Here is a 23,742-nt window from a genome sequence, read left to right as displayed (position 1 = left end):
CCTTAAAAAAGAGGAAGGGACAGATTGAAAAGGAGGGGGATGATGGTGGGAGAAGGAGAGTAAGGAAAAGGGAAGTTAATGGGATCCCCCCTTTGGGCTAGCATAGACATGTTTACTTTAAATGCTTCAAAAGCTCCTGCTTGTTTCAAGAATGTGTTGAAAATTTTATGTCCCATTTATAATTCTAAAACTTCATTTTTATACTTACTAATTTTCCCTAGTAATAAATGCCATTAAAGTCAATTCATTAATAGAATTTCTTGCTGTTTAGTCATTTCAGTCATATTCAACTCTTTGTACCTCATTTGCAGTTCTTGGCAAAGAGACTGGTGTGGTCTGCCATGTCCTTCTCTAGCTCATCTTATAGATGATGAAACTAAGGTAAATAGGGTGAAGTGACTAGCTCAAATCCACACAGTTAGTAAGTGTCTCAGGTTGGGTTTGAACTTAGGAAGATGAGTCTTTCTGACTTCAGGTCCAACCCCTCTACCATTTACAGTCTATACAGAGTGTACTATAAATAGTACAGTATCTTATATAACATACAGAAAATGGTCAAATTTGATTTAGGATGTCATTTTCAAATTATATGTTTAAGGTACTCTCTACACATGATAGAAGAACTAGCAGCTAATCTAAGAACTCTAATGAAACTGTATTCTATATATGGTGTGTGTGTGTGTGTGTGTGTGTGTGTGTATGTTTTTGGAATGATAATGAAATAAAAGAGAAAAAGGGAGAAAACCTGTGGTCTCTTACACCATTCACTCCTAATTACTTCCTTTTTTTTCTTGACTCCAGAAAGATCGTAAGAGCTCAACAAGATTAAAATAAAAAAACTACGCATAAAAAGTAGTAAATGCAATATAGTAAAACTGTATTTGTATGTAAAATATGCAAAAAATACACGTCTATATGTATATAAAATATGCATAGAAATAGAGGAAAAAGCAAGAGACAAAAGAGGCAGAGATGATGAGACAGAGAAGAGGGAGAGGACATTCTTTGAAGCCTGCTAATTCTATGCAATATTTATCAGAGGAACCATCAAAATAGAGATTTAACTATCTCCTTAAAAAGACAATGTTCTATAATTTTCTAACCAATGGAAAAAAAATCTAATCTCCTATTCACTAAATTAGAGAGAAAATTCCATAGAAAACTAAGTTACATATAGAAGCTGGAAATACACACACACACACACACACACACACATATATGAACACATTTTTAATGCTAAATTTTTCTCCAATTTTTTTCAAATGTGTTTCTCACATCTGAATTTCTTCCAAAGAAGAGAGTATGGTGGAGATATATAAGCATATATATTATAATCATGTAAATAACCATACATATATTATAACCTATTATCACATACTAAATTAAAGCTTTTGTGAAAACACATCGCACTACAATCTGGACATAAATTGGTTTCTCAAATCCTTATCAGCCCCAAACACAAAAATTGGTTGTACTTAAGCATGTGAAAACACAAAAAAGATCAGTCTCCTTTCCATTAAAACATAGTTTATATATAACACAGTACCCCAGAATCCAAAGGTGTTTGGGCTTAGACAAAGAAAATTTTATTAAAAAAAGTTTTTGATTGCTCTCATCTAAGATGTGGAGTTGACTGTTTTACAAAATCATCCATTATGAAAACAAGGAAGTGAAATTTTAAACTTACTTATTTTGCTAGGATTTTTTTGTTATTTCTCAGGCTTCTTTTTCATTATGAAATTATGGATTACCCAGCACCAATGTGCTTCCAGTTGATGTCAGCACATTTTTTTCCTTTTAATTATGCTCTGGTGATAAGCGTCCTTCAGTTTTACTCTGTTTGGTTTAAGGAGACTATAACCAATTTTAAAAGAGTAAAGGTTGTCTCTGAATTACTTGAATGGAATGTGGAGTGTGCCATAATAAATGGTCCCATTCATGATCAAAGTGATTAAGTGCTGGGTTAAAAAAAGGTATGCAACACATTTGGGTTTTTAATTGATTGCGGGAGATCCTTAAACTGAACAAAATATATTCAAAGTATTTTACAGAGATGAAAAATTCACAAAAGAATTCAGTAATAATGGTTTCCAATAATATTGTGTTTCTAAAAATATGTAACTATTTAAAAAAAATTCTCAACTTTTTATTCAATCATCAGAAAAAGGAAGGCGTTCAATTCACTGATTGGTACGACAATGAAGGATTACTTAAGACCTACTGACAGCAAAGATATATACCAAAGCCAAGAAAATAAAAGCACTGACAAAAACAGAGGTGCCTTTTTGAGCATAGCCAGTGAGAAAAATACTTTAAATAAATTATTATAAAGTGAAATCTAAGATGTAATTATAAGAGGGGGAATTTTCATTTTTGTTTTGCAAGGCAATGGGGTTAAGTGACTTGCCCAAGGTCACACAGCTAGTCTCTGAGGCTGGATTTGAACTCAGGTCCTCCTGACTCCAAGGGCTGGTGCTCTATACACTGCACCACCTAGCTGACCCAAAGAGGGAATTTTCAAAATAGGACACTGAAATCTAAATATTTTATCTTTTCACTAATAGGATATTAGGATTCTGTAAAAAAAAAAATAGGACATATAACCCTCTGTGTCAAAATATTCCTCCTAAGTCCAAAGGAGGTGACAAACTTCATAAAAATATGACGTTTTTAGAAGATTCTTTTTTTCCATTAACTTTTTCTAATGCTTAAATTCAATTCCCAGACTGCTAAAAGGACTTTTTATCCAAAGCATGCTATATATAAAAAAAAGAAAGCATGGAACATATCTAACAAGAAAGAGTTGGGAGAAATAAGGAATGGAAGTCAGGAGACCTGATTTTATTCTCAGTATCATCACTAACTAGGTTTAGTCAGTAGTCTTGGTCAAGATGCACCTCCTCTTTATTATTAAAATGAATGGAGAAGATAGTAGCATTTCAAAGTCCTCTCTCCAGCTTCCAAAATCTATGAAGTCATAAACTCTCAGGATGAAATGTATAAGTATTTTAAGGGAAACAGGCAGTTTTGGTCGAGAACTGAATACTATGTAAGTCTAACCATAATAGCAGCTCAACTTTTGCCCTTCTCACAGGGATATTTAAAGATTTTCCTGATTGGTGCCACTAATGTTGGCCACGCACTGGACATGAGAATTATTTTCAAATTAGGTTCATAGTTCAAGTTCTCAGAGTAACAATTGTGACGACACTTCAAAATAGATCATTAACAGCAATATTTCCTCACCAGTCTTTAACTTTGGTAAAGCAAGGACCCAGACAAATGCACAATGAGGACTGCAGTAATCATTTCCAAGGCATAATGCAACAACTTCATAAGAACTTAATGATCTTCTAGTCCAAATTCTGCATTTCCTAAAGGAGTCATCCATCATACCTCCAGTGATGGGAAAAGATTTACCTTATTAGGATCAGATTGAGGGTGGCAAATACATTATTGGTCATTTTGTCCAACATGGTCCATTTTACTGATAAGGAAACAGAGGTAGCAAAAAGAAATTAAATGACTCTCCCAAAGTCAAATAGGTCACATAGAGCAAAGCCAGGATTGAAATCCAGTGCCCATTCTAGTGTAGCATCTGCTTCCAGACAAACTTATATAGTCATCCTAAGTTTCTTAGTTTTAAATAAGGCAATGCCTAAAATATACACACTTTAAAACAGTTTTTCTTCTGGACAGCAGTAGGAAAAAAAAGCAAATGAAAACAGGCAACCATAGGTAGTATATGCTTACATAATTGTCTCTTGCAGACCAGCCTGGATAGAGCTGCATGTGTAACTGCCTTTCCTTCCGAGCTAATTCATAATATTTAGCCTGTTCTTCACGGGAGAGAGCATGCCACTGCAAGCAAGAGAAAAAACAAACAAACATAAATGCCTATAATAGGTGATCATGGCAATATAAAGACATCTTTCAAACTTTTGGGAATGATTTAGAATATTAAACTTATTCACTCTGATCTACCCTTAAATAAGCAGAGACCTTGGAATTGGTGGCTACAGAGAAGTCAAACTTAGGCCTTTCTTTCTAGGTTAATTCTATCACCAAGCACATTGAAGTCAATCAAATTTTTCTAAGAAAAATTATTTTTATGATTTTCTCTCAGTAGTTTCCTCTGTAATTTCAAAAAACTTTACTTGATCTCCTTCAGCGCCATTTTTATTTTTTGCTGCATTCTTTATTTTTATCATTGTTATTATTTCTTGTCAAGTCCTCATATCTGAGTGTAAAGTTCCATTCACGCAAAATGAAAAAAATTTCCAGATTTTTTTTTGCACTCTCTCTCTCTTGTGTGGATACTTTCTCATAATGTCACATGAAAAGGTCTCATTCTGTAAGTAAAGGAAATGAGATTCTCTCATGTGATGCTTCCTTTCACATAGCAACACATCAAAGGTCACATATATACACTCTAACTGTCCTTGGGGAGGCTACCAAAAACATTGTACGTTTATGCCAGTACTTTATAACCATCATTTTATCTTCCTTCCCATAGATATTAAGAAGTCATGTTAATTTTACTATCAACTTGGTTTCAATCATCTTATTTGGCAAATCTAGATAGTAAACTGTCACTGCATTGATACATTTCTAGATAATGTACATTATGTTAAAATGGAACATTTAGGCAGTATAAGCAGCTGCATTACATAGATAAACATGTATGTGTAAAAAAATGTACATGTGGATATATACAAACATCCATCTCCTTTTTCAAACTTCTCTATCATGATCAAGGACACCACTATCCTCTTGCCACCAAAGCTCAGAACCTGGAGTCACTGTGGACATCTTGATCTCTCTTACTCACCAGTCCCAATCATTTGTCAAGTTCTTTATATTTCTATCTTTCTAACATCTCTTGCATATGCTTCTCTCTCTACCATGGCTACCATCCTAGTGTAGGTCCTCCATCATGTCATCCCTGGACCATTTCAGAACTGCTTGAGGGTCCGCCTGCCTCAGGTCTCCTACCACTCCAGTTGCCAAACTGAGCTTCCCGAAGTGTGTAACTGTACCATCCTGTCCATTTATTACCTTTCAGTGGCTTCCGATTACCTCCAGAATCATATACAAAATTTAACATTCAAAGCCTTTTGCCACTTGGTATCTTCCTTCTTTTCACTCTTATAATTTATTCCCCTAAATATATTCTATGCCTGTTTACTGTTTCCCGACTAAGATTTTTCTACTAGCTCCTCATTTTCACTGGCTACCCCCTCCCATAGTAGAACTTTCTCCCTCTTCCCCCTTTCTTTCCTGGCTTCCTTCAAGTCTCAGCTTCTGTAAGAAGCCACTCCTGCCTTCCCTGGGACTACCTACTAAAGACTTCCCTTGGGGACATCTTCTGGTACATCTACATGGGCATATTTGTTTGTAAGAACTTAAGTTTGTAAGTGGTTAAGAAAGGCTTGTTGACTGACAGACTGACTGAAAAAGGTTGGAAAGGTATGAGATGACATATTCCTATGAGGTGGGGAGAAAAATATATTTTCATATAGTTTCAATATATTGATTGATTTGCTGGGTTTTTTTGGGGGGGCGAGGCAATGAGTTGCCCAAAGTCACACAGCTAGGTAATTTTTAAGTGTCTGAGGCCAGATTTGAGGACCTCCTGACTCCAGGGCCAGTGCTCTGTCCACTGTGCCACCCAGCTGCTCCTTTTCTTCTTTTTCTTAAAAAAAAACTTGCTTATAAGAGATGGCTCTATGCAGGGGGAAGGGGAGAGATACAGGGGGAAATTGAGGCAATGAAAAAATAAGATATGAATAAATTAAAAAAAGAAATGATAAATAACCTTTGGGAGAAATTTTATAATTCATCTTCTTTTGTTGTACGGAGATAGGGCATTCCCCAACAACAGGAATATCTGCCAGGCAATCATCCTTCTAATATAAGCTGTCCACATTGCAATGATCACTCTTTGATAATTCCGTTCTCTCTTGGCTTTCATGACATCACTCTTTTCTGTTTCTCTTCCTTTCTCCCTGATTACTCCTCAATTTTTTTCATCAGGTCATGCCCATTAACTGAGCCCTCATCTCTTCTCTCTATAGTATCTCCTCAGCTTCTATGGATTAACTATCATCTCTCTATGCTTATGGTTCTCAAATCTACTTATTCAGTCCTAAATTCTAGATGCAAATCTCCAACTGCCTATTGGACATCCTTGAACTGGTTGTCTTGCGGACAACTTAAAATTTAACATGTCTAAAATTGAACTAGTTATTTTTCCTTCCAAACCTTCCCCTCTTTCTAAGCAGAGTGCCACCATCTTTCCAGTCACCCACAACTTAAAACAGTTTCTTGACTCCTTATACTTTTTCATATCCAATCTAGTTACCAAGGACTATAGAATTTACCTTTGAAACATTTTCTGTCTATATTCTTTTTTTTTTCTGGGGCGGCTAGGTGGTGCAGTGGATAAAGCACTGGCCTTGGAGTCAGGAGTACCTGGATTCAAATCTGGCCTCAGACACTTAATAATTACCTAGCTGTGTGGCCTTGGGCAAACCACTTAATCCCATTTGCCTTGCAAAAAAACCCCAAAACAAACCTATATTCTTTTTTTTCCCCCTCTGACACTGCCATCACTCTGGAAGGCCCTTATCACCTCTGTTGTTGTTATTTAGATGTTTCAGTCGTGTTTGACTCTTCATGACCGTATTTGGGGTTTTCTTGACAAAGATCCTGGAGTGGTTTGCCATTTCCTCCTCCATCTCAATTTATAGGTGAGGAAACTGAGGCAAACAGAGTTAAGTAACTTGCCCAGCATTACACAGCTTGTAAGTTTCAAAGAAAAATTAAGAAGTGCAAGACTTTTAATTAAAAAAGGGGGAGAGTCAAAAACTGTTCTCTATATTAAATAATAAAAATGTACAGAGATATATTTGTTATTATTATTATTCTAAGCCCAGTGTACCACTGCCTGGACTACTGAAATAATCTCCTGATTGATTTCTCTGCTATAAATCTATCTGTATTCCAATCCATCCTCTCTTTACTAGTCACTAATTTTCCTAAAGTTCAGAACTGACTAGGTCATCTCTCCCTACTCAAAAAACAGTGGCTTCTTAGCACTTTTGGGATCAAATATAAAATCCTCAGTTTGATATCCAAAGCCTTTTATCCCACCTTTCTAATCTTCCCACATATTCCTGTCCCCCCCTCCCCCCTTAACACACAATGTACTCTGTGACCTATTGATACTGGTCTCTTAGATTTCCTCAAATAAGACATTCTGTCTCCCGTCTCTGGGTAGTTTCTGTGGCTGTCTGCCTACTAGCTTTCCTTCAAGTCCTAGTCAAAATTCTACCTTCCCAAAGAAGTTACTCCCTGGCCCTTTAAATTTCAGGTTCTTTCCACTGTTCTTTACTTCCAAGTTGACCTGTCTCTAGCTCATCTGTACACAATTGTTTTTAAGGTTGTCTCTTCTATTAGATTGTAAGGTCCCTGAGGTTAAGTTACTGTCTGGTCCCTTTTTCTGTATCAGCAGTGTCAGGCAGTCAGGAGAGCTTGCTTAATATCTGTTTGTATTGGTATCAAAGGTTTGATTTTTCAAGTCTGAAGGCAGAGCAATAGATTAACTTTGAAGATTCCTTTAAAAAATTTTGATTCCTAATAAAAACAAGTTTATTTATTTTTCTTTTTAAACTGCTACATTAATGAAGCATCTAAAATTTAAGAGAAAGACAATTTCATGACTTGGGCTCAAGAAAAATGAATAAGTGTGAGATTTATTTAAAAATGGGTGGGCATTAAGGGGAAGGAGCCAAAAACTACTCCTATGAAAAATTATTAGAAACATACAGAGATTTATTTATTTTTTGCCAGTCTAGCAAAACAATTAAATAAATGCACCAGAGGAGGGGGAGGAATTACAAAGGTCTTAATTTTACCAGCAATTTACTACTTATATTTAATCATAGATGAACTGTTTCTGTAGAACTGGTGCAACAGCAGAGATGTTGAATAAAATATGTGTACTGTGCAAAAATAAAAATTAGCACACACACACTCATATACATACACAGATTTTAGTTGAGAATAATTAAGAATAATAATCTTCTAGGAATTGACTGTACTCAATGAATGGAGAAATAACTCTAGAGCATGGAAAATGATAAAAAAAAAAAGGCTAGGCACAATACTTATTCCATCATTTATCCATTATATTCACTCATTCAGTTATTCAATAGAATATTGAGATGAGTTCTCTCCCTTCTCACCCCAGCATACTCATGCCAGTCACCATTCAGTAAATGAGTCAGTATTTATTTATTACCTTTCAGTGTTATGCTAAATAGTGAGGATACAAAGAAAGACATAAGGGGGATTCACTATCTTCAGGAATGGGAGATATAAATGATAATCTAGAGTAATTTTATAGACCAGAGATAAAATAACATTGTAAACATACTTAGGTATCCATAAATAAGAATGGAGATGAGTGTATAGTTTATACGCTAAACAATACAACCCTTTTTAGTTTCAAAACATTTTTTGAGGGGAAGGGGGGATCCCAGCTCAAAGATTTTATTACTATAGAAAATTATTCTAAAAAAAGAAAATTATTGATATAAATTGTTTCTCCATTGATGCAGATCTGTATCCCATGCCCCTGAGAGGTTAAAAGACTTTGATAGAATCATATATCTAATGTACATCTGCAGTAGAACTTCTTGCCTTCAAAATGTGTCCTCTATCTACTAGCCATGCCCCCTATATTTCAAAATTTGGTTGATATAATAATCACAACCTATATTTACAGAGGCTTCCACATACATTTTCTCCTTATAAACAACCTTGTAAAGTAGGTAGCACAATTATCATCTTCATTTTATGGATGAAGAAACAGGTATTAATAAACTAAGTAGTTTATTAAAGATTACTCAGCTAGTAAATAGAGGAACTGGGACTTGAATTCAAGTATTGCTTCTTTTCCATCACTTCACACAAAACTGAGCAAAAAGGAAGAGGTGTATTGAAAAAGAACAAATTCAGGGGCGGTTAGGTGGTGCAGTGGATAAAGCACCAGCCCTGGAGTCAGGAGTACCTGGGTTCAAATCCAGTCTCAGACACTTAATAATTACCTAGCTGTGTGGCCTTGGGCAAGCCACTTAACACCCCCATTACCTTAAAAAAAAAACCCTAAAAAAAAAAAAGAAAAAGAACAAATTCTTAGCTTGCATTTACAATTAATTGGATTCCCTTTGTACTCGTTTTGGCCATAGATTTTGTTACAAGATTGTTATCACAAAATATAAACCACAACAAAAGGAATCATACCAGATTAAAACAAAAATACAGTGGTGGTGTGAATGTTGAAATTTTGTACAAAATAATTGCACTGAAATTGGCACGGGTTAGAAGATGGGACTATTTTTCCAACACAGGCTCCCCATTTTCTATCTTCATCATTTCATGAAAAATCAAGTTTTGCCTGTATCTTACTTAATGCCTGTTAAGAGTCAGGGCTTGGTCACATTGAAATTTAGATGAGTGAAATAAAACCGGGCTATCGGGGAAATTCTTCTTTCTCTCTAATGTTCTCCTACTCTGGTTATTTCCAAAATGAAATCTTTAAACTATTTTGTTCATAATGGGATTTCAAAAGACAGCTGAGACTATCAATTTTGGCTTGTTAATTGAATTGATAGTTTTTTTACTTTTAGAGATACAGTTAAGAAACAGCAGCAACTACAAGATTAAATAAATTTGCTTGGAGGAACTTGGGTCGAACCTTTAAAAGAGAACGTTACTGAATTCTTTTATAAAGACAGATAATATTGTTTCAATGCTAAGTTTAAAAAAAAATAACCCCAGGAACTTTTAAGGGCTAGCAGGCCCTGCTCAAGCCAGAGAGACCTCTATCAGAATAGAAAACCTGATTTTAATCAAAGCTCAGAGACCTGTAAATAGAAACAGGTGTCCAAATCAAAGACAGAGGGACCCCAAATAAGAAGCATCATTCAGGACACATGCCCTGATCTGGGAGTCGTTAAGGGAGCTGAGAAAGTAGTAATTGCTGGAAATATGCCTGAAGAAGGAAGAGGAAGGAAGCATGCCTTCTTGTATCTTTTCCTGGCTTGCTCTCTTGAACAGGAAAAATAATTCCTGCTGGAGGGTTGGGGATCCTTCAACTAAGAAAAAAACTGGTTTAAGAGCATTACATGGCCTCAATAAAAATGTCAACTCTGATTCTGCACCGATTCCTTCTTTTATGGGGTCAGGGAAATGACAATTAGCCTTTAAGCTTGTATAGTTTAGAATCCTCCAAGGGTGATGGGAATCACCCATCTGTGATGATTTGCTAAGGGGAATGATCATAATTATTGTTATTAAATGTTTAAGAAGCTATTGGGTCCCAGGCATCCTATGTAGGACACCAGAAAAGCTATAATTTGCTCTCCCTCATTCTTTTCCCTACCAGTCTGTTATTGCAGAGAAGAGAAGAATTTTTAAGGCTGTGAAACTGCACTCAGATTCAGAGACACCTTCTCCTACTTAAAAAGACTGGTGGTCTTAATTATTGTTAATTGTTTCTACTCAATTTTTTAAAGTGATTTTCTAATAGCAGATAAAACATGACCTTATATGTCTTAAGAAGCATTTTCATGTGTACCTAATGATACAACCAAGTTTTGCTTAAAAAATAAAAACAAAAAACTGCTAACTTACATGACAGATGCCAGAATAGAGTCAGGTCCTAAAAGCTTGCAAACCAACTAAGCCTGAAGGGCTTGTAATCCTGGATCCTGGGGAGGCTGGGCTGGTGATTCGCTGGAGCTCAGGAATTCTGAGCTGCGCTGGGCTAAACCAGCATCAATAAGGTGAGCTCCTGAGGGCAGGGGACCACTAGGGTGCCCAGGGAGGATCGAACCAGCCCAGATCAAAGCTTCTGGGGCTGATCAATAGTAGGATTGGGCCAAGGAGTAGTGGAGGCAGAGGTAGAGAACAAAGAAGAGAAGGAGGAGAAGCAGGAGGAGGAGCAAGAAAAAAGGAGGAGAAACAGTGTATGTGTATTACAAAAAATATTTGCTTCACAAAGCAGAGATGGTTTGAAACCAGGAGGAACTGAGTACGAGTACAATGACCTCTGATACACGTTATCTGGATAAATAGCAAAAAGCAAGACACTGAAACCCTCAGCTGCTCTAGACAATTCTCTTATTTTAGAAACTACAGACCAGGTGGCCATCGACATGGATAAGGGGCTTCCTCACTGGAAGCTACCTCTAAGAACTAAATCAGCGTTCTGAAAATGAGTATTTATTTATTTATAGATCCTTAACTGCTTAATTGGCAGACCTCAGACTATAAAAATCAAAATGATTCCAAATGAAATATTATTCAAACACTAAGATCAAGTGTGTCCAAAAATGGCAGTTGTAAGTACACAAAACCCTCAAATTAATTGACAAAAATTCAACAGACATTTTGCAGTTTAGAAATTTGCTATTTCTAGTGCTATTTCTATTTCAGGGACCGGGCTGTGTGGGAGGCAGTGGGTGGAAGTGAAAATTGTATAAGGCACCAGCGAGTGTAAGGAAAGAAGAAGGAGCTGTGTTCTGGTTGAATGGTTGTTATTTTAGTTTTTGTTATTCAGTTGTGCCAAACTCTTGGTGACTCACTCCATTTGGGGTTTTCTTGGCAAAGGCATTGGAGTAGTTTTGTCACTTCCTCTTCCAGCTCATTTTACAGATGAGGAAACTGAGGCAAATAGAGTTATGTGTCTTTTCAGGGTTACAAAGTCAGTAAGTAGCTGAGGCCAAATTTGAACTCACAAAGAAGTCTTCCTGACTCCAGATCTAACATTCTATCCACTGTGTCCCTAGTGTGAGATTTTGGTTAAATCACTTAATCTGACTGAAGTTTCCTCATCTGTAAAATAAGGGTGTGTGGGGTGGCAGGGGATGGAGTTGGACTAGATAATCTCAAAATCCCTTCTCTTTCACTAAAACTCTACAATCTCTATGACTCCATTAATCCTTTGGATTAGGCTCTATTTCCTTGGGCCCAAAGAAATGATGGAGGGCCCCACCCAGCATCCAGTCCGAGGTCCAGAGGTCCAGTGCTTCTGGTGTTGCTACAGAACAGGCAGATGGGTTGCTTCCCTGGCAGAAGTTGCCATCGCTGGGGCAGACCATTCAGAACTGCTTTTATCTTTCATGTCAAGTGGGAATTAAAATAGTCCACTAAGGATGCATCTTAATAGACCTGGCATTGCAGTTTAAAGTTTTGCAAAGCACATTCCACAGGTTATCTCATTTATTCTTCACAACAACTCTGGAAGGTGGGTGCTTATTATTATTATTATTATTATTATTATTATTATTATTATTTACCCCCATTTTACAGCTGAGGGAAGGGAATGGATCATTCAATAAGTTCCTACTCTGGGCCAGGGGGAGAAGCTGGGGGGGCAGCTAGGTGGTACAGGGGCTAGGCCTGGAGTCCGGAAGATTTATCTGCCTCAAACACTACCTGTGGCACCCTGGGCAAATCACTTCATCCTGTTTGCCTTAGTGTCTTTATCTGTAAAATGAAGTGGAGAAGGAAGTGGCAAAACCATTTCAGTATCTTTGCCAAGAAAAAACCAAATGGGGTCATGAAGGATAAGGACACCACTGAAAATGACCGAACAATAGCAAATTTAATGTGCTAAGCAGATGTCATTTTCTTTGTTCCTCATAACTCTGAGAAGCAGGTTCCACTGTTACTCCCATTTTACAGTTGAGGAAATTGAGGCAGCCAGACCTTAATGATATGCCTTGGGTCTCTCTGTTAAGTGTCTAACTCCAAGTTCAGCCTAGGTCACTGTGTGACCTAGTCTTCTAGATTTAGGACAATGATGGACAGCTGCTGAGGGTTCTTCCTGAGGTGGGAGCTGGTCGCATGCTATGGAGGAAAAGACACAGCACAGACCTGGATTTGGATCGCAGTTCTACCACTTGCTGCTTGTGACCTAGGGCAAGTCATTCCCTTTCTCTCTTTACCTTGATGACCTTAAACATAAAATGGAAGGATTTCACTTCCATCTCCAAATCTATGATCCTAGGAAACGATTCCTCATATTTTGCCTTACAGATTTAGGGAAGAGATGGGGGAAGGGGGCTCTAGAGATACACTGCTTTCTTTCCCCCGTTAGGTAAGAAGCAGGGAACAAATGTGATGTTGGTCAGAGGACTTGGGTTCAGTCCTTGGCTCTGTCATTTACCAATCTGTATACTTGTGTGACTTTGTTTCCTCATCTGTGAAATGAGAAGATTAGACTAGATGGCTGCCAATTTCCTTTCCAATGTTTGACTGAGGTTAGGCTATAATTCTAGGTCCTCCCTCAAATGCTTCAACACAGCCTTACTTCTCTTTCAACTCATAATCTCAGTAAATGATATTAAACTGAATTAATTTGCTTGTGACACTGAACCTTCTTCATAGTTGCTGTTTTTCCCCTAGTACACCATACCATCCTTCTTCCCTATCTGCCACAGCCTCAGGACCCGGCCACATTGCTATCTTTTTCACATCTGCTCACTAGATTCAATCTTCCATAAGACCATTTCAGATTCAGCCACTGGGTTTATTTATTCAAATCATCCAAACAGGTCTCTAAACAACATCCAACGAACCACAGACTTTCTGAAGGGTAAGTTCAATACTTTGATGGATTTGTGATCTCAGGGATGTAGGCATTCCCTCTAGTAATGCCAGTGGTGGCTCATCCTGTGGGTCTTTCAGCGTGGATATGGAGACATTCCAATAGAATATATTGCTCTGTCCCTGCTATGTGGGCAGCCCTAGAGGAGAAAGCTGAGGGAGCTCCAAAAGAGGAATCCTGTAGTGGGCTGCTTCTTTTCCCCCTGGGTGCCCAAGATGGGACAGGCTGCACCACCAGGCACTGAGGATCCCGGCTAACAGGTCCAGGGCTAGCCTCTTCTGCTTCCTGGGACAATCTTAGCCATCCTCCTCTTGCAGGCCTTAGGGAACAGACTTATACAGGATGTGGATTGAAATATGGAACTTGGGGGTCTCCACAGTGTGAAGGGAAAAATAAGAAAACTTCTCAGCATAGAGCTGACTGTTGAAAAAAAAAAAGTCCACTGTGGATAGGCATCTGATTTCATAAAACTTTTCCCATTTACAAAACAAAAAGCAGGTTGTAAAATTCTTTGACACATCTCCAGCTATGTATATCATTCTGTTGTGCTGTAATAAATCTGTTCTGTGTCTGGGAAGGGGTTTCTTGGATGCTATCCTGCTTCATTCATTAAATGATAAGCTCCTTGAAGGCTACCTGAGTTGTTTTCAATTCTTCCCCAAGATCCAGGTGCACATACTAGATTAAGTTGCCATGAAAGACTGTCGGTTCATGAGAAATGACTATTAAATTTTCAGAAATTTAGACATTGGTAATACAAATCAGAGCTTGGTTTAGTATCGAGACCTATGTAGAAAATATTAACAATGCAGGTTAAACCTTCAAGTATACCGTGGGTACTTTTTTTTGGGGGGGGGGGGGGAAGGAGGAGCTGATAAACACTGACCATCATGTTGAGGCTAGAGAGTCATGGAATTTTTGGGTGGGATTTAATGAAATGTTTCTATGGCAACTGTAAACACCCATACACTTACCCTTCTGCCTAGAATCTGGTTGATAGCGGCACTTTCTTTCAGAGTACACTCAGCTACGACGTTGGCTCTCATCTCTTTCATGTATAACATGAAAGCATTCAGAGGTTTCTTAATGTGAGGTCTTTTCGGCTCCTGCTCCTTTCTCTGTTCATGCTGAGGCTTCCTAAAAGGTGGGGGTCGGGGGTGGTGAGAAGGGGATCACAAGGGAAGGAGAAGAGAGGATCTGTTTATCATCAATAGCCAAAGTTAGTCCTAGGAATATAGCTTGTGGGCCCACTCTAGACCCCTGTGCCCTTGCCCTGGAAGAGAGAGCTGGACAGATTAAACCAGCAAACCACTGACTCTTTGTAGATCAAGGCCTTTTCTGCTTTTATAAAACTCTTCCCATGAAAAAGGAAAGGGCTGTTCAGTTCTTTGGCGCCCTCTCCTCAGTCTACTTAAAGCAGAGTATGTACTGTGGGTGCAAATTTCTTTATTATCAATCAAATTAATTATGTTAAGCACTGGAGATAGAAAAACTAAAATGAAGCTCTTCTGTCCTCAAGAGACTTCTATCCTAGAATCAGAATCACAGAAATTGAGACTTGGAAGTCAACTCAATAGCTAATTAGTCTAACTCCTTCCTGAAAGGAATCCCCATGATTCCCTGATAAGTAAGGGTTCCTCCAATTTCTGTTTAAAGACTTAAAAGGAAGGGGAAATATCCTTTTTTCTAAGATCATTCTATTTGGGGTAGATCTAATTGTTAGGAAATAGCTCCTAAAGTCAAACCTACATTGACATCTTTGCAATTCTGTATATGGGCTCTTGGTTCTCTCCCCTAGCACTAAATGGAAGAAGGTGAATCCCTCTTTCACATAACAGTCTTTCAAAAATAAGACAATTATATTGATCCCCCAGAGTCACCTCTTCTCCAGGCTAACCATGCCCAGCTCTTTCCCCAGATCAATTATAAGACATGTAACCAAAGCCTGTCATCATTCTCTCCTAACTGTAGTATCCTTCCTGAGCTTCAATCCTGTTGTGAAATTAGGGGGATGGGTTTGGCACTAATAGGACATATCCTGAGGCATGGGTTTTGTCCCTAATCTCTGCATTTCTGAGGCTTCAAATCAGAATGTGGATGTAAAAGAGTAAAAAAGGGTGCCAGTATACCAATTTTATTTTATATGGCTTTTTTCTAGGATGTTCAGTAGCCCTTTATAGCATCTTTATTGTATGACCTGAATTGGAGCCAGTGCCCTCCTGGCAAACCAGTCTACTGTTCATGAATCAAGATCTGGAGATCCCTTTAGAAGGGGATATATATTTTACTACTAGTCTTCTGAAACATAAAGGAGAAGATTGATCCCTAATGTCAAAGTTTCTCAAAACTATATTCCTGGAAAAAGACTGATTTCTTTAGAGTGCTCAGCCTTCACATCAATCACCTTTTCCTGTAAAAAAGAAATTAAGACTCCAGGGTATCTTCCCTTATGTTCATGACAAACTCAGGAGGACTATGATCAGGAGGTTAGGAGATTTGTTCTGCCAGGAAGAAACAAGAGATTAGATAGTACTGTACAAAGATGATAGTCTTTGAAGAGCCATTTGAACAAGTTAATATTATGAAACTTTTATGGTCAGACCACAAAGCAAATTAGTAATTTTTCCTATTCTTTGTTTTTGCATCAATATTTCCCCTCTTTCCCAGTTTAGGAAGTGGCTTCTACCTACAGGTGAGAGGCCTTTAGAGAAAACTAAACTTAAAATGACTAACCTATATTTTCTGTCATTTTGTTTCAACCCTGTATTTTTAAGGTTTTTACAGTTTTAGGGTTCACTCTACATAGGGCATCAAAGTGCTTCTCAGTGCCTACAGAGATAATAGGCATGCAAAGCAAGTTTTCCTCATATGAGAAGTAGAGGATGAGAGGTGGTGAGGATGCCAGGAAGCCAGAAGTAAACTTACACGTGCATTAGCTCATTGTCTGCATGAGGATGTTCCTGTTTGACCTGAGGTGTTACAATAGCTGGATGAGGGATTCCAGTTGTGTGGGGACCCGGAGGACCAGGGATCATATGATGTGAAAACCTAAAAGAAAAAAAATAGATAAAAATAAATACCTATTCATAAACCACCATAGAAAAACCAGGGAGAGGCCAGTAAATAGGACACTCCGAAGAAATATGAGAATGACAAGCAGGTAGTGGCCTGCTATTGGACTGACAGTATAAACACTGGTTCATGGAATACAACAAAACTTAACTATTGCATAAAATAACTGTATTTCTTAAGTCACATGATCAAAATATGACAGCTGACAAAATTTCCCAACCAGTTTAAAGGACTGAGAAAAGACTCAAAGGACCAGAGTATCATACATTTGAAGCTGGTAAAGCCCAATTCTCTCTTTTGAGGAAACTGACCCAGAGAGACTGGATCCCTTGCCTAAGGTCATAAGGTCAAGGATTAAAAAAAATCAGATTTACTGTTAAAAGGGTCTTTAGAGATCTATGAGAAATATACATTTTTCTTTCTTTCTTTTTTCCTTGAAAAATTTTTCCATTAATAATGTCAAAAGGAACATTTATTTGGAATATAACATTCCATTATGGAATTTTTTAAAAATAATTTCAACAAGAGACCAAAGACATGAAACAAAAAGATTATCTTCTCCACTTGCAGAAAAGTATCCACCCCAGACATCCATCCAACTTTTTCTCTTTCCTATCCAAAGATTGGGAGAAGCAGGAAGAAAAAAGAAAAAAGGAAGATTTCCTTCAAATAATAAAACAGAATTGAAATAGTCCCAGATACTTTTCTGTACTTATTGCATAGAATATCCCTGATACAATACTAGGAAGATTGTTGAAGAAATTCCGACTTGTGGAAAACTACTAAAAAGTTCAAGATGACATTTTTTTTTAAACAAGTACCATGTTGTACTTGATATACTAAAAGAAAGCCAGGTACATGTACATGTATTAAAAGCAAATACATTTCCTAAGATTTTCATTGAGTCATAATGGTCTTAAAATATCCACCACCAATGAATACAAAGGAGGGAAACTGCCAAGCAAGAAAAATTAAACAAATAAGAGTCAGAGGATCATAGCCTTAGTGGTGGAAGAGACCTTGGAGGTCATCTTCTTTCAACACATTCTTTAGATAGGTTTGGCTTTATTTAAGAAATTTTTGCTTTTCAAAGTGTTTTAAAGTTTTGAGAAGAGCCTTCCTCTTCCTGCGTGGCCTTCCCCCACATCCAAGGCTGGTTGGTGGCTCTCTTCAACTATTTCAATCCCCAAATTGGCCTTTAGGGAGAAAAAAAAATTAAGCTCTTTTCATCTGGTCAGAAAAGAATGAACTCTCCTTGAATATGTACTATCTGGGAAACAAATAAAAAAATAAAATCAATACTGCAGGACTTTCATCAGAGAATGAATCTACTAAATTTAGAATTAAACCAACCCCCCCCCCAACATATGATACTAGTTATTTGTTAGGGGAAAAACCCTGTCACTAGATGATTCTAACAGTGTGACTTGAAGTGGGTGTAATTTTTTTTTTCCTATGGGGGAAAAGAGTTAATTTTGTTTTGGGCTCCCTAATTGAAATGTCTGTATTTCATCTAGAAGAGGGTAAAGAAATTATAATGTACTTAAGAAATCCAGATTAAAAATTAAAAAAAAAAACTAAAAAAATGTTGATTACCATTTATTAATCAAAACAGTATGATGTCCCATTTAATGATAGTGTTTCCTTTGAGAAAGTCACACTAAATGCACAGCTGATACATTGCAATCTTGTGTGAATACATCAAGCAGAGGATTCAGAAGCCATCTTTTCCCAGGTGCAAAAGCAGTATTACACAGAGCAGTTTCTAGGATGGCAGGGAAGGTCTCGAGAGCATGGCTTGCATTACTAAGTCAACACATGGCCTGTTTCACACACTAGGACAGACATCCCCTGGTCCTAACAGCCTGGACAGAAAAGCTTTAGCCTGGGGCTAGGACCAGCCCTGCAGAATCTGGGTGTTTGGACTGAGACTTGTGTCCAGGAAGCAAATTAAGTGGTAAACCACCCTTCCCCCACCTCCCCAAGATAGTTTATCAAGCAAACTGGCTGCAAATTGCAGCATCAGAATGTTTCGGCCCCCACGTGTACATGTGTGAGAGGCCCTTTCCCTTTGGGAGTAGATATTTCCAAGTTGGGGGGGGATCCGGGATCACTGGCCTCTCCAGCTTCTATCTCTTGTCTCCAGCAGCGGCTCCTACCTGGGACATCTAATTAGCTCTTCTAGTGTGGGAGCCAGGCAGCCTGTATCTACAGACAGACATGTGGTTGAAATCGAGGTCCCGCTCCTAGCTGTCTACAAGGCAAGCAGAGGCATACAAGATGCAAGAGAAAAGCAGCAGCTTGTATTCAATTGCCCCAGTGTTCCGCCTCCTCCACCTACCTGGACATGGAAGTGTCGACTGAGAGTGAGGATGGGTAGGGCTGCCTGAATCCACCCGTGATGGGATATACAGGCTGACCTTGCCTGAGGTCACAGAAGAAAGGAGCCCATCAATAATAAAACAAGAGTTACCAACTAACAATAACAATGAGAGGAGGGCAGAATTAAAATAATAATATCTGGGGCTTCAATAGTCCCCCCCACCTCAATTTCTTCAGTTAGGGTTCCCCCATTTCGTTCCCACCCCACAAAGAACCATTTTCCTTTAAGAAATCCCTCCTCCCACACACACACACACACACACACACACACCAGTTTAAAATCATATTAGTGATTGAACAGAAAGGCTTATGAGTCAGGTCTTCTCTGCTAAAAAAAAAAGTAGCCAGTCAGTGAATTTCATCTGAAAAGTCTGCAGACTGTTAGGAAATGGAAATAAAAAATAAACAAAAACTGGATAAATCAATCTCAGTGACCAAACATTTTCACACATGCCCACACACACCTCTTTCTTATTCACATATTTCTTCAAGAAACAAAAGCTCTCTGTTTTCTTTTCCATCCTCCCTTCGGATCCCATCTCTGCTTCCCTCCCTCTGTCTTTCCCATAGCTAACATTACACTGCCTTGCATACTTAGTTTACACCCCCCCCCCCCCTTTTAACTACTCCTGATGGGACTCAGCACAGGATTAATGCCCCCTAAGTAGTGAAGTTCAGAAGGAATAATTGATTCAGGTTTGAAAGTGTAAGCACAATCAATTAAATTCAAACAGAGTTATTGACCAAGAGATTTAATGCTTTAATTTAAAAAAAAAAAGACCACAACTGCCATTTCCAAAGCTGCTGGCCTTAATAGCAACGAAGATGACAAGCCATAGTTAAAGAGAGAGAGAGAAGAGAAGAGAAGAGAAGAGAAGAGAAGAGAAGAGAAGAGAAGAGAAGAGAAGAGAAGAGAAGAGAAGAGAAGGGAAGAGAAGGGAAGAGAAGAGAAGAATTCTTAGCTTAGGGGGGTGGGGAGTAGAAGGGAAAGAAACATAGACTGAAGTTTCATCACAGATCCCAAAAGAAAAAACAGTGTACTCCAAGAGGAGGAGAATAAAAAAAAAAAGAGGGTACCAAAGAGAGCAAAAAGGCAATATACTGTGTATATCTTTTTTTTTTTAAAATTACAATTTCCTTTGCCTTTATAATTCTGGTTAAACAACAATAATTTTTTTTAAAACTGCCTTTAAAAATGAAATAAAAACATGCAAAAAATGTTAAAAAAGGTTTCAATATTAAATTTTTGAGGGAAGAAAGTCCTATATAACTGCTTTTGATTGATGTTGAAGTTCAAGGTACACACCATCTTTCTCAAAATTCAAGTTTTTTTTTTCAAATTTTGGATTTCTATATAAGGTCTGTTCTACTGAGAGCTAATAGTTCTTTCTTCCCAGTTTGACATGATTAACAAAAAAAAAATTATGTGTTCATTTTTGCTGCTAGAAATGACAAGTTTGTTCCTAAAAACTTTTAAAAATGTTTTCCCCTAAGAGCTGTCCATTTGCAGTCATACCAAATGCCCAAAGCAACACACTGGATCCATCCAACTATGAGCTTCAAAGCAAAAATGCTATATGTTCATTTTCTACACATATTAGAAAACAGATTCAACCAGTTTCAGAGTCTACATTTTTTTAATCTTTTAAATTGAAATGAAATGAATTGACCATCTTCCTCACGAAGTGAAATTTTCTTTACTCCATGGTACTGTTCATAAAGTTAACATGACTAAATGAAAAAAGGAAAGTATGAAAGTACAGATATTCTCCTTCCAAGTTGTCAAAGGGTTCTTACCAGCCGAGAGGTGGGGTAATCTGTCCTACACCACTTGGAGACAGGGGATAAAAGGTGGGGATGTCAGGAGCTGGAGGATGTCTGGACATGCCTGTTAAGAAGAACAGAGGAGATGTCAACTTTTAGATTCACCAGGCCACCGGGCAAAGAGATGAATGAAAAAAAGGAATAAAATGCCTTATACTTTAATCAAGAGATGGAATCAAGTTGTTTTCATTGTGTTAATTTGGAAGAAGTTGTGAGGAAAGCACTATATAAATGACTGTAGGAACATTAACTACCACTATTACTGTTACTATTATTATGAATGTTACTATTCTCACTTCAAAAGGATTTGAATTCTAAGGAATAAAAAACATCTCACTGAACACACACACATATTCATATTTTAGTAATTCAAGCATAACATTTCCTTTTTTGAGGAATCAGTGAAATGCAACATTAACTCAAACTCATCAAATCTAATTTTAGAAATATATTGTTTATTCCACTTTATTCCCAACTCTTCTGAAGTGCAGCCTGAAAAAGAGGGGGGAATGGCGACCCAGGAAAGTGAACAGCCTTCTACAGAGTTCCTTGAGTATTAGGTAGGAACCTGCTTTGAACAATTTTAACTGGCTCTCTCATGGATGAGAACTGAGTGATTAATTAGGAATTGTCTCCAGCATCATCATGACCACACTTGATATGATTCACTGGGTTTCTGACTGCCACTTCATTTTCAGCTAAGCTCTGCAAGTTGAGACCTTTGGGCTTCAAGGTCACCCCGGTCCACATCAGCTGTATTTCAGAGAAAAGACAACGTCCCACTAGAAATGTTCATTTTCTAAGCCACAGAGTGCCCCTTAACTGTAAGAAGCACCTTCAGATTAGACCTAATCCAAGTCCCAGATGACTGTCCTTTGCTCATGGTTTTACCTAAGACTGACTATCAGAGAAAAAGGAATAAGGGAGAGAACCCCATGAGCAAGCCTATAAAAAGCTGTTATTTAATATGTTTGGGGAAGGAGAGCCAAGGCTGGAAAAGCTATTAAGGCTTCCTAACACATTAAATCAACTCCTTTAAAGGACTATTTCAATATTTATGCTCACATTTTGGAGGTGTGAAAACTAAAGAGACATACACATGGGAGGTTGAAATGGTGGCAAGAGAACAGATGATTGGGATGTGTGTGGTACAAGGTAGAGTGGGTATATCAAAAATTTATATGACATTTCCTTTCCATGCAAAATCCCAGAGTTCTATCTGGATTTTAGGAGATAGTAAAAATTGTGAAATTGAAAATGGAATTTTCCAAGAAGGAAATATCAATGTTGCTTATTCAGATTTGACAGGTAATATAAAATAATTAATATAATTGTTAATAGTCAGCACTTATTCACCTTTTTAAAGTTTGAAAAGGGCTTTGCATATATAATCTCATTTATTACTCACAACACCCCCATGAAATAGGTGTCATTATTAGCATCACTTTAGAGATGAGGAAATTAAGGCTGAGAGTGACTTGCCTAGAATTACATGGCTAGTCAGGTTTAAAGCAGGTTTTTCTGATTCTTCATCTGTAAAATGAGCTGGAGAAGGTAAAGAAAACTCCAAAAGTGTCAAAGAGTTGGACACAACTGAACAACAACACATGCTGGGCATTAGTAACTAAAGAGAATAGAAAAATCTTACTTAATACTCAGGGAAGCAAATTGCTGTTCTTTTTCTAGCCGTTTTCAATCATGTCTAATTCTTGGTGACCCCATTTGGGACTTTATTGGCAAAGATATGGGAGTAGGTTGCCATTTCCTTCTCCAAAGTTAGGAAATGTGAGGACAAAGAGAAACGCTTCTTCCTTTCTTTTAAAAGATCAACTATCACATAGGATAGATTCCTTTTCTTGCTTAGGGACAGGGTGGAATGGCTAGAGAGCAGTTCCTGTGAAAAAGATCTATCTGCATGGTTTAGAAGACCACAAGCTTGCTGTGAGTTAATTGTCTGTCATTTTTCATACAAAGGTCTCCTATCTTCAAGATGGTCTCTGAATTCACTTGTCCCCCCACACCTGTAATGTGTCTCCCCTCCTTTCTGCTTCTCTGCATATACAGCCCCCCCCCAAATGTAACCTCCTTAAGAGAAGACACTGGTGTCACTTTTGCCTTTGTATCTATCTATAGCCTGATACATATGCACATTGACTAATGGCTAATATAATCTAAAACTCTGTTAAGATAGGATCAGACTGCATTTAGAACAAAGGAGGTAATAAGCTTATTATATTTTGTTCTTTTCTAACCATATATTCACTAGCTTTTAATATTAGCTACCATTTTATAAAGCTTTTTTCTTAAATTTAAGGCAATGGGGTTAAGTGACTGGCCCAAGGTCACACACAGCCAGGCAATTATTAAATGTCTGAGGCTGAATTTGAACTCAGGTCCTCCTGACTCCAGGGCTTATGCTCTACCCACAGTGCCACCTAGCTGCCCCTATAGATCTTTTTAAGGTTAAAAAAACATTTTGAATATGTTAACTCATTTGTACCTCAAAAAACTCTGTGGTAGGTGCTATTCTTACATAGCATTCTACAGTTGAGGAAATGGAAGCAATCAGATTGTGTGACTTGTCCAGCCAGGTCACACAGATATTAAATGTTCAAGGTGAGATTTAAATTCTTCCTGACTCCCAAGACCCATGGTCTCTCCATCCACCTATCAGTGCTATCTGGAGTACTGTGTTCAATCCTGGTAACACATTTTTGAGAAGGACATTGGTTTACCAGATTTGATCCCAAGGAGGGTTGTCCATGCCAGGCAGAAGACAAGTT

The 23,742-nt window shown here is 37.8% G+C and overlaps 1 protein-coding gene across 1 annotated transcript in view; it reads right to left on the bottom strand.

The window, feature by feature from the left end:
- The window catches only part of LEF1 (lymphoid enhancer binding factor 1), a 163,327-nt gene that overhangs the window by 20,967 nt on the left and 118,618 nt on the right, over positions 1-23,742 (bottom strand). The window contains 5 exon segments of the mRNA XM_074228738.1: positions 3,754-3,861; positions 14,656-14,818; positions 16,607-16,729; positions 19,095-19,178; positions 20,933-21,023. Coding sequence (XP_074084839.1) covers positions 3,754-3,861; positions 14,656-14,818; positions 16,607-16,729; positions 19,095-19,178; positions 20,933-21,023 — 569 coding nt within the window.

This window comes from Macrotis lagotis, chromosome 3 (genome assembly GCF_037893015.1).
Source record: "Macrotis lagotis isolate mMagLag1 chromosome 3, bilby.v1.9.chrom.fasta, whole genome shotgun sequence".
NCBI classification, from domain to species: domain Eukaryota; kingdom Metazoa; phylum Chordata; class Mammalia; order Peramelemorphia; family Peramelidae; genus Macrotis; species Macrotis lagotis.
The sequence above is the reverse complement of the archived record's forward strand: the minus strand, read 5'-3'. Positions and strand labels throughout refer to the sequence as shown.